Source organism: Macrotis lagotis, chromosome 1, assembly GCF_037893015.1.
Source record: "Macrotis lagotis isolate mMagLag1 chromosome 1, bilby.v1.9.chrom.fasta, whole genome shotgun sequence".
NCBI classification, from domain to species: domain Eukaryota; kingdom Metazoa; phylum Chordata; class Mammalia; order Peramelemorphia; family Peramelidae; genus Macrotis; species Macrotis lagotis.
In genome coordinates this window covers 345,050,729-345,062,840 of record NC_133658.1, presented here as the reverse complement: position 1 = coordinate 345,062,840, position 12,112 = coordinate 345,050,729, and the positions used below count along the sequence as shown (strand labels likewise).

Genomic DNA, 12,112 nt, shown 5'->3' with positions numbered 1-12,112 from the left:
TCCTTCATTCACTTCCCATCTCAGCAACTGCTAAATCTTGCTGAATCTACCTCCAAGACAACTCTACTTGAAATCCATGTTTTCAATACAGTCATCATACTATTTCAGTCCATTATCACCTCTTCCTATTTATCATCCATATACATGCCTATTCCCCTATACAATTTCCTTGAAAATAAGGATTGTCTTGTTTTTGCCTCTGTATCACCAAATGTTGAACACATATGAGTCACTTAATGAGAAAGGGAAGGAAAAGGAAAAAAGCATTTATATAGAGCCTATTACGGACCAAGCATTGTGCCACTTTATGAATATCCCATTTGGTCTTCACAACAAGCCTGTTAGATGGGTGTTGTTATTATTCCCATTCAGATTCAGACTCAGGGCTTTCTGATTTGAAGCCCAGCACTATATCAACTGTACCCCCAGCTTCCTAATAATAAATTAAATGAATAAATCTTTGATTGACTGATTAATTAATTAGCATTAATTAAGTTGCCTGGTTCTCAAATGACTGATTTGTTCAACAGATTGGGACACAAATATGAATATCCCTCTCTATCAAACTCCCCTCAGTGACCTAAAGTCCCCAGAAAATATCTTTGCCTTATTTTTGCAGAGAAAATCAAGGCTATCTGATGTGAGCTCCCTATCTCCACTGTCCCACACTTCAAAAATCAAATATCTTTACCTAATCTCATCTTATCATTTGGCTTTAAAGAAGAACCACTACCTACAACTTTAAAATCTAACCTCTGAACACATCACTCAGCTGAAACAACTCTCCCCAAGGTTGTGATGCTATCTTTCCCAATTCTGAAAGCATTCTCTTCACCACCCCAACCTTCTAGGTAGCTAGGTGGCAAAGTGGCTAGAGTGCAGGACCTGCAATCAGGATGATCTGAGTTCCAATCCAATCTCAGATACTGGGAAATTTATTTAACTTCTCTCTGAGTCAATTTCCTTACCTGTTAAAATGGGGATTATAATAACTCCTACTTCCCAGGGTTGCTGTGATGATAAAATGAGATTTTTATTTATTTAATTTTTTTAGGTTTTTGCAAGGCAAATGGGGTTAAGTGGCTTGCCCAAGGCCACACAGCTAGGTAATTATTAAGTGTCTGAGACCGGGTTTGAACCCAGGTACTCCTGACTCCAAAGCCAGTGCTTTATCCACTATGCCACCTAGCCACCCCAAAATGAGATTTTTATAAAAGATTTTACAAACCTTAAAGTTCTATATAAATGCTATTACCATTATGGGCAGCTAGGTGGCAAAATGAATAGAGTGTGGGCCTAAACTTAGGAAGATTCATCTTCTGATTTCAAATCTGACCACAAATATTTACTAGCTGGGCAACCCTAGGCAAGTCACCTAACCCTGTTTGCCTCCATTTCCTCATCTACAAAAAAGAGCTGGAGAAGGAAATGGCAAACTACTCAGTCTTCACCAAGAAAACTCCAAAGGGTCATGAAGAGTCAGACTCAACTGAAATGACTGAAAACAACATTATAATATTACCTTCTTTCTTAACTTCTCCAAAATTGATTCCCCACGGGAAGCTATCCCTTATGTCTGGAAAGTACTCTGTCCCTGCCCTCCCTTCTCATCCTTCTCTTCCCTTAAGAAGGAGTCTTTTTCCCTGATCCTTCCCAATTGTGGATCTCTCCCTCCTTAAATTACTTTGTTTTATTCCTATTTCTGTACATGTTGGCTCTATTTGCCCATACATCAAGCAGGATACAAGCTCCTTGAGAGAAGGAATGATTTGAGTTTTGTTCCTATAGCCAAAGCACAGCAATTTATTCATTGCAGACAGCTAATAAAAAAAAAAACTTGCTTAACTATACTGAATTGAATTACATAAATTGTCCGGAGAAGTTTGAAGGATTCATCCCAGAACTGAAGTATCCCATCTTTGGTGACAGTAAGGAAGTACCCAGACGATCCCTGAAACTTCCTGGCTAAGTATTGCAACTTTATAATCTCATATCCATGATTCCTGGAAAATAAAATTATAAAAAAGAAAGAACATAAAATGAAAAAAGAAAGTCTCATCACACCACAGGGTTGTAAAAGAGAAAGGATAAGGGAGGAGGGGAACCAAGCAAGAGGATTCTTGTGAGAGAAAAAAAAAAAGAAATTCAACTGGTTTTGTAAAGGTCCTGTCCTTCACAGTTTCTTCCCTCCTTCTCCATTCCTCTGTTAGTTTTATTTAAGGTTTAAAGTCTATGAATTACACACACTGGGGAGGAAAAAACAGACCCACCTATGGGCTTAGCCTGATAGAAATCTAAAGAAAACATCAAGTTTTTCATATAAATGCTTTGGAACAAAATGGATTGTGGTAACAAAGGACTGAGAAACTTTATAAACCCCTTTCTATTGGAAATGAGACCCTAAACATGGAAAAATACAGTGTAATGAACACCAAGTGAGCTCTGAAATATTGCAATTAACATCCCTGTTATAAAGATATTAGAAATGAAAATGTGTTCCAATGGGGAAAAGGCAAAGGTGTGGGAAGGTAGAGGAATCGTAGTAAATCCTTTACAAGAGAACGATAAAGAATGGAAGGAATTTTTGGTAGATTATTTTCATGTTCCTAACACTTGGTGGGAGCTGAACACCTTTTTGTTTTCTTATTTCACTGTTCACTTTCCCACTTCCAATTTGTAAAGTCCCTAACTTTTCTCCAGTTGGAAATGAAATTATCTAATATTGCTTCCTTGTAATTAATAGGCCTTATTCGATTATTGTTTTTAATGTATCAAAGTGTCTGTAACTGGAGTACAGGCATAAGCTGTGGAGAGCTGGTTCCAGTTTATTGGGCAATTGCTATACACTGCTTAATAAATCAATGTGCTTGGAAGATAGAATTTTTATTTCCTTAGTCATTTCATCTTTCACATGCCTCAGTAGGAGTGAGGTAGTAACAACTCATCGGTACTAATGTAAAGCACTTTACAAACTTTAAAATGCTATATATAAGCTAGTGATAATTATTATGCTGTCTTATTCCTCAACTTATGTGTCAAGTTTCTCCCTGAAGTTGACTCTCCAGTTCTTGCCTTCATTTGATAAGACTTCCATGTGTCTAGATCAGTCCCTAGCCTTCCCTCAAGCATAAGATCAAGAGTCACCTTCCCTGATCCAGCTAGATGAGAGTTCTCTTCCTCCCTAAATTAGTGTGAATTTCTATAGAGAAAAAGATTTGTGTCATTTTGTTCTATTTAAATATATCTCTACTCCTCTGCTTCAACTTATAGCTCCTTACTGCTAAAAATAAGTTGTGATAACTATACCTGCTCTCAGTTTTGGACTCTCTCCTGCCCTATCCTGTGCCAAAATTATAACTGTAGAGATGCATCAATTTCTCTGTCAAGTGAGCATAATAAAGAACTTTGTATACCTCGTAAGATGAATAATGAAAATGATACTATGCTCATTTGGATGAGAATGAAAATAAAGTTCAGGGAGGATATAACTTGTCCAATATCTTACATTGAGAAAACATTGGAGATGGGTTATCTGAATGGGTTCATTATTCTTTCCAGCTCACTACAAAATTTTCTGGGTTAGTCTGTTTTCTAAACCTACAGAGGAGGACTTAAGATTTCTTACAGTGGGGGCGGCTAGGTGGCACAGTGGATAGAGCTCCGGCCCTGGAGTCAGGAGTACCTGAGTTCAAATCCGACCTCAGACAATAATTACCTAGCTGTGCAGCCTGGGGCAAGCCACTTAACCCCATTTGCCTCACAAAAAGAAACCCAAAAAAAAAAGATTTCTTACAGTGGAACAATCCTCATAGGAGTTCGGAGATGCAGTCGATACTGACCATTCCTCATCTCTTCATTCTCCTTCAACACCCGCGTCAGATATTCTAGATATTTGCGCTGAATTAAAGAAAAAGCACAAAGAAGAAAACAGCATCTTAGAACAATGCTTGGCACAGTATGCTTTTTTTTTTAAAGACTGAGTATCCATTCCTCACCCTCCTGGAGGTCAAGGGGCTACTCTAGTCCCTACTTCCACTTTTGATCAACATGGAAGTTTTGACCTGAGCCTGGACTGGTTGGCTCCACCTAGTGCAACGTGGGAGTCCATTATTCCTAGAACCTCACTACACTGATGCAAGACTACATGCAGATACTCAATCAGCTTAGCCTACTGCAACTCAGAACTCCCAAGTCCAAAACAACTACCAGCCTCAACCTCCCCCATAGTGTGCCACCACCCTGAGAAAAGTAAACAATATTTTTTTTCATTCAAGCATTTATATTAGCTTCTAGTAAATATAAGGCAAGCTTAAATAAGTAATCACCATTCAGTAGTCACAAAACTCTGGAACTCACTGATGTCAAACCAAGTCTTCAAGGAGAATAAGGCAAAAAACAAGACCTTTTGAATTAGTGTTACCCTACAACCTGAGCATTTTAAAAATTAATGTTCATGGTGGCATTAGGAGTAGCAGTAAAATCATAGGTGCTCAGAGTTGGAAAGGACCTCCCTCAGAGGTCACCTAGTCCAAACTATATCTGAAGAAAGAATCCCATTTTTATCTCCAACAAGGAGATTAAAAACCTGATAAAATATTTCTAGGCATCTCTCTATTGTGAGCAACCAATTTTGTTTTTTAATAGTTCTGATTGTTAGAAATTGACTCATAATAATTGATGTTTACTTCCCTGTAACTTCTCTTGATTATGGACTTGTCTTGGTAAGTTGATTCTACAAAAGGTAGAAGATATGCACTGATGCAAAAGGAAATAAACAACCAGAAAAACAACCTATACAATGATAATAATAACATAAAAAGGAAAAGCAACAACAAAGCAATCAAAACTGAATGCTATAAAATTATGACTAAAGAATAGGTATGATATGATATAAATTTATAATTATATTAATAGCAGACTTTTCAGTGTTGGTATTTTTTTAATTCTTTGTTACAGGGGATGACTCTGTGGAGGAGAAGAATTCATTGGAAAATGAAGGAAATGCAAAAACAAATCACTAGGAGCAGCTAGGCAGCACAGTGGATAGAACACCAGCCCTGGAGTCAGGAGTACCTGAGTTCAAATCCAGCCTTAGACACTTAATAATTACCTAGTTGTGTGGCCTTGGGCAAGCCACTTAACCCCACTGCCTTGCAAAAATAAATAAATAAAAGAAAAGCAAATCAGTAAAAAGTATGCAGATAAACATTGAAAACCTTTCAATAATATGTAATTAGAAAAAATAAAATAAAATGTCAATTAAAAAAAAGCAAAACAAGCTGTTAATGAACTCTCTAAGAATATCCCCATGACAAGATGGGTTCACAAAAGAATTCTACCAAACATTAAATGAACAATTAATTCCAATACTATAAAACATATTAGGAAAAATAGGTAAAAAAAAGGAGTCCTACAAAACTCCTTTTATGACATAAATATGGTGCTGATAACTAAACCAGGAAGAATTAAAACAGAAAAAGAAAATTATAAACCAATTTCCCCAATTAATATAGATGCAGAAATTTTGAAAAAGATACTAACAAGGCAATTACAGCAATATATTACAAGATTATACAATATAACAAGTGGAATTTTTACTAGGAATGCAGGATTGTTTCAATACTAAGAAAACCATCAATATAATTGACTATATAAATTCATATGGAGAAATCAAAAGTCAAGAATTTCCAGGGATTCAATGAAAAAAAGTACAAAAGAAGGTGGCTTAGCCCTACCAGATATAAAATTATATTATAAAGCATCAGTCATCAAAACTGCCTGGTATTGGCTAAGAAAATAGAGTGGTGGGGGCAGCTAGGTGGTGCAGTGGATAGAGCACAGACCCTGGAGTCAGGAATACCTGAGTTCAAATCCAGCCTCAGACACTTAATAACTACCTAGGTGAGTGGCCTTAGACAAGCCACTTAACCCCCCCATTGCCTAGCAAAAACCTATAGCAGGAAATTATTATAATAACCTGTTTCATAAACCCAAAGAGTCCAGCTATTGGAATAAAAACTCTCTCCAATAAAAACTACTGGGAAAACTGGAAGTTGGTATGGAAGAAACTTAGATTAGATCAACACCTCACACCCTATACCAAGATAAGATCCAAATGGACACAGGATTTAGACATAAAAAAATATTATAAGCAAACTAGAAGATCAAGGAGTAGTTTATCTGTCAGATCTATGGAAAGGAAAGCAGTTTATGACCAAGGAAGAGATGGAGAGCATCACTAAAAACAAACTAGATAATTTCAATTACATTAAATTAAAAAGCTTTTGCACATACAAAACCACTGTAACCAAGATCAAAAGAAATGCAGTAAACTAGGAAACAAACTTTACAACTAATATTTCTGACAAAGGACTCATTTTTAAAATATACAGAGAACTGAGTCAAATTTTTTTGAAAAAAAAAAGGCATTCCCCACTTGACAAATGATCAATATATGCAAAGGCAATTTAAAGATGAGGAAATCAAAGCAATCCATAGTCATAAGAAAAAATTAGTCTAAATCATTACTTATTAGAGAAATGCAAATTAAAGCATCTATGAGGTACCACCTTATACCTCTCAGACTGGCCAATATGACCAAAAAGGACAATGATCAATGTTGGAAGTGATGTGGGAAATCTGGTACACTATTACATTGGTGGTGGAGCTATGAACTCATCCAACCTTTCCAGAGAGAAATTTGGAATTATGCCCAAGGGCAACAAAAATGTGCATACCCTTTGATCCAGCAATACCACTACTGACTGGGTCTATACCCTGAAGAGATGATGAAAAAGGGTAAAAACATCGCTTGTACAAAAATATTCATAGCAGCCCTGTTTGTGTGGTATATGCATTTCATGGAACACTATTGTTCTATTAGAAACCAGGAGGGATGGAAATTCAGGAAAACCTGGAGGGATTCTCATGAATTGATGCTGAGTTAGATGAACAGAACCAGAAAACCATTGTACACCCTGACAGCAACATGGGGGTGATGTTCAACCTTGATGGACTTGTTCATTCCATCAGTGCGACAATCAGGGACAATTTGGGGCTATCTGCGATGGAGAATACCATCTGTATCCAGAGAAGGAATAGTGGAGTTTGAACAAAGATCAAGGACTATTATGTTTAATTTAGAAAAAAAAATTGATATCTTATTATGTAATCTTGCTATCTCTTATACTTTATTTTTCTTCCTTAAGGATATGATTTCTCTCATCACATTCAATTTGGATCAAGGTATACCATGGAAACAATATAAAGACTGGCAAACTTCCTTCTGTGGGGGGGTGGGGGGGGTGGGGAGAGGGAACCAAGATTAGGGGAAAAAATTGTAAAAGTCAAAATAAATAAAATCTTTAAAATGAAAATATATATATATATATAATTGACTATAGCAATAACAAAACCAACAGAAATTATATGATTATCTCAATAGGTGCTGAAAATTTTTTTTGACAAAATACAATACCCATTCCTTCTAAAAGCAATAGAGAAAAACAGAAACAAAGGGAATTAAAACAGGCAATGAAGAAATAAAATTCTCACTCTTTGCAGCTGATATGATGGCATACTTAGAGAACCTTAGAGAGTCAACTTAAAAACTACTTGAAATAATTAACAACTTTAACAAAGTTGCCATATATAAGATAAACTCACATAAATTCATCAGTTTTTCTTTATATGACCAAAAAAATCTAGTAGAGCAAGAGATAGAAGAAGAAATTTCATTTAAAATAACTATAAACAATATAAAATACTAGGAAGTCTACCTGCCAAGACAAACTCAGGAATTACATGAACACTATGATAAAATATATTTCAAACAAATAAAGTCAATATCTAAACAACTGGAAAAATATCAATTGCTCATGGGTAGGTCAAGTCAATATAATAAAAATGAAAATCCTGCCTGAACTAATTTACTTAATCTGTGCCACAACAAACTACCAAAAGGAATTAATGAAAAAAAATTATTAAGGATATGACCTATCAATACCAGGATCTCAAACTATATCATAAAGCAATAATCAGAATAGAAGGAAAGCAAAAAGCTGGGAAACAATTTTTCAGCAAGCGTCTCTAAAAAAAAGGCCTCATTTCTCAAAAAATAAAGAGAACTCTTTTTTTTTTTTGGTGGGTTGGCAGGGAGTGAGGCAGCAGCACCATGAAGGCCTCGGGCACCCTGAGAGAGTACAAGGTAGTTGGAAGATGCCTGCCTACTCCCAAAAATCCAGTGCCGGGACTTTATCGCATGCAGGTCTTTGCTCCTAACCACGTCGTAGCAAAGTCCCGATTCTGGTACTTTGTGCCCCAGCTAAAAAAGATGAAGAAGTCTTCTGGAGAGATCGTATACTGCGGACAGGTCTTTGAAAAGTCCCCTCTTAGGGTGAAAAATTTTGGCATCTGGCTGCGTTACAATTCCAGGAGCAGAACCCACATCATGTATAGGGAGTACAGAGACCTGACCACTGCTGGTGCCGTCACTCAGTGCTACAGAGATATGGGGGCCCATCACCGTGCCCAAGCTCACTCCATCCAGATCATGAAAGTGGAAGAAATTCCTGCCAACAAGTGCCACCGACTGGCAGTCAAGCAGTTTCGCGACTCCAAAATCAAGTTCCCTCTGCCCCACAGAGTTCTGCGTTGCCAGCACAAACCACATTTTACTACCAAGAGGCCCAACACATTCTTCTAAGTGCAAAGGCAAGGAGGCACAAGTTTTATTTGATCTGTTTAAATAAATTTCCTATTTGGAAACCCCCCCCCCAAAAAAAAGAGAACTGAGTCAAATTTTTAAGAATTTATAAGACTTTAAAAAATGTCAAATAATATGAATAGGCATTTTTCAGATGAAGAAATCAAAGTATATAGGCATATAAAGAAGTGGCATACATCATTTTTGATTAGAGAAATGCAAAGTAAAATAAATGAGGTACTAACACTTTTAAGATTGGCCAATATGTGGTTCCAATTCTATATAAGCTCTTCGGAAAATTAGGGAAAGATGGAACTCTGACTAACTCTGTGAAATCAATATGGTGCTGATACCTAAATTAGGAAGAGTTAAAACAGAGAAAGAAAATTATAGACCTATCTCCCTAATGAATATAAGATGCAAAAATCATAAATAAAATCTTGGCAAAAACGATTACAACAAGTTATCACTGGGATAATACATTATGATCAAATAGGATTTATCCCAGGAATGCAGGGTGGGTTCAATATTAGGAAAACTGTTAGCATACTCAATTATTTCAACAACAAACCTATCAGAAATTGTATGATCATATCAATAGATGCTGAAAAAGCTTTTTACAAAATTCAGCACCCATTCCTATTAAAAACACTAGAGTGTGTAGGAATAAATGGACTGTTCCTTAGAATAATTAGCAGTGTCTATCTAAAACCATCAACAAACATTATATTCAATGGGGAGAGGCTAGAGTCATTCCCAATAAGGTCAGAGGTGAAACAAGGACGCCCATTATCAGTACTACTATTCAATATCATATTAGAAATGTTAGCTTCAGCAATCTAGAGAAGAAAAAGAAATTGAAAGAATTAGAATTGGGAAGGAAGAGACAAAATTCTCACTCTTTGCAGATGACATGATGGTATGCCTTGACAATCCCAAGAAATCATAAAAAAAACTACTGGAAACAATTAGCAATTTTAGCAAAGTTGCAGGTTATAAAATAAACCCTCATAAATCCTCAACTTTTCTATATATGTCTAGCAAGATACAGCAGGAAGAGCTAGAAAGAGAAATCCCATTCTAAGTAACCTCAGACTATATAAAATACCTGGGAGTATATTTGCCAAGACAGACTCAGAAACTTTTTGAAAACAATTATAAAACACTTCTCATGCAAATTAAATCAGATTTAAATAACTGGGCAAACATCAGCAACTCATGGATAGGTAGAGCTAATCTAATAAAAATGACAATTCTACCAAAACTAAACTACCTGTTTAGTGCCCTACCAATCAAAATTCCAAAAAAATTACTTTAATGAGTTAGAAAAAGTTGTAAGTATAGCCATATGGAGAAATGAAAAGTCAAAAATTTCCAGGAATTAAATGAAAAAAAGTGCAAGGGGGTCTTAGCCTTACCTGATCTAAAATTATATTATAAAGCATCAGTCATCAAAACTGTTTGGTATTGGCTAAGAAAAAGAGTGGTGGACCAGTGGAATAGATTAGGTGCAATAGCAGGAAATGATTATAGAAATCTGCTGTTTGATAAACCCAAAGAGACCAGCTATTGGGACAAAAACTCTCTCTTTGATAAAAACCGCAGAGAAAATTAGAAGTTAGCATGGAAGAAACTTAGATTAGACCAACACCTCACACCCTTTACCAAGATAAGATCCAAATGGTTACAGGATTTAGACATAAAAAACAATACTATAAGCAAGTTAGAAGACCTAGGACAAGTTTACCTGTCAGATCTATGGAAAGGGGAGGAATTTGTGACTAAGGAAGAGATGGAGAACATCCCCAAAAACAAACTAGATGATTTTGATTACATTAAATTAAAAAGCTTTTGCACAGATAGAACCACTGTAACCAAGACCAAAAGAAATGTAGTAAATTGGGAAACAATCTTTACAACTAATGATTCTGACAAAGGACTCATTTCTAAAATATACAGAGAACTGAGTCATATTTAAAAAAAACCATTCCCCAATTTACAAATGGTCAAAGGATTTGCAAAGGCAATTTACAGGTGAGATCAAAGCAATCCATAGCCATATGAAAAATTGATCTAAATCATTAAATACTAGAGAAATGCAAATTAAAGCTTCTCTGAAGCACTACCTCAATACCTCTCAGACTAGCCAATATGACCAGAAAGGATAATGATCATTGTTGGAAGGGTTGTGGGAAATCCGGGATACTATTACACTGTTGGTGGAGTTGTGAACTCATCCAACCTTTCTGGAGAGAAATATGGTACTACGCCCAAAGGGCAACAAAAATGTGCATGCCCTTTGATCCTGGGTCTATACTCTGAACAGATGATCAAAAAGGGTAAAAACATCACTTGTACAAAAATATTCATAGCAGTCCTGTTTGTGGTGGCAAAGAATTGGAAATCAAGTAAATGTCCTTCAATTGGGAAATGGCTTAGCAAACTGTGGTATATGTATGTCATGGAACACTATTGTTCTATTAGAAACCAGGAGGGATGGGAATTCAGGGAAGCCCAGAGGGATCTGCATGAACTGATGCTGAGTGAGATGAGCAGAACCAGAAAAACACTGTACACCATAACAGCAACATGGGGATGATGTTCAACCTTGATGGACTTGCTCATTCCATCAGTGCAACAATCAGGGACAATTTTGGGCTGTCTGCAATGGAGAATACCATCTGTATCCAGACAAAGTGCTGTGAAGTTTGAACAAAGTTCAAGGACTATTCCCTTTAATTTAGAAAAAAAAAAAGCATATCTTATTGTCTGATCTTGTTATTTCTTGTACTTTTTGTTTCTTCCTTAAGGATATTATTTCTGTCTCATCACACTCAATTTGGATCAATGTACAACATGGAAACAAAGTAAAGACTGACAGATTGCTTTCTGTGGGGGGTGGGGAGGGAAGTAAGATTGGGGGGAAAATTGTAAAACTCAAATAAAATCTTTAATAAAAGAAAAAAAGATTGGCCAATATGACAATAAAAAAGAAAATTATAAATGTTGAAGATGTGGGAAAAATTAGGACACTAAAGAACTTGTTTGTGGAATTGTAAAATGATCCAACCATTCTAGAGGACAATTTGGAACTATGTCTAAAGGGCCATAAAACTGAGCATTCCTTTTGATCCAGCAATACCACTAGATCTGTATACCAAAGATGTCATAAAAAAAAGTAGAAAGAATCCACATGGTGGCAAAATACTAGAAATTTAATCCAATCAATAGAAAAGAGCTGCACAAGTTGTGGTGCAAGAATGTAATGGAATACTAATGTGCAGTAAGAAATGAGGAACAGGCAGACTTCAGAAAAATATGGAAAGACTTACATAAGTGTAATGAGCAGAACCATGAAAACATTGTAGATAGTATCAGGAACATTGTGAAATTATCAATAATGAATGA

General features: G+C 36.0%; 1 protein-coding gene and 1 pseudogene across 4 annotated transcripts in view; one reads left to right on the top strand and one right to left on the bottom strand.

The window, feature by feature from the left end:
• EFCAB8 (EF-hand calcium binding domain 8) overlaps positions 1 to 12,112 on the bottom strand; it is a 115,968-nt gene that overhangs the window by 86,655 nt on the left and 17,201 nt on the right. For 2 of the 4 annotated variants that reach the window (XM_074211886.1, XM_074211887.1), the window contains exons 3-4: positions 3,794 to 3,897; positions 1,865 to 2,003 (exon numbers count right to left, since the gene is read on the bottom strand). In XM_074211886.1, the coding sequence (XP_074067987.1) occupies positions 1,865 to 2,003; positions 3,794 to 3,897 (243 nt within the window). Of the gene's footprint in view, positions 1 to 1,864; positions 2,004 to 3,793; positions 3,898 to 12,112 lie in introns of those variants that run through there. The other 2 variants (XM_074211890.1, XM_074211888.1) reach the window with 2 other exon arrangements.
• Positions 8,174 to 8,718, top strand: LOC141517653 (large ribosomal subunit protein eL20 pseudogene; annotated as a pseudogene).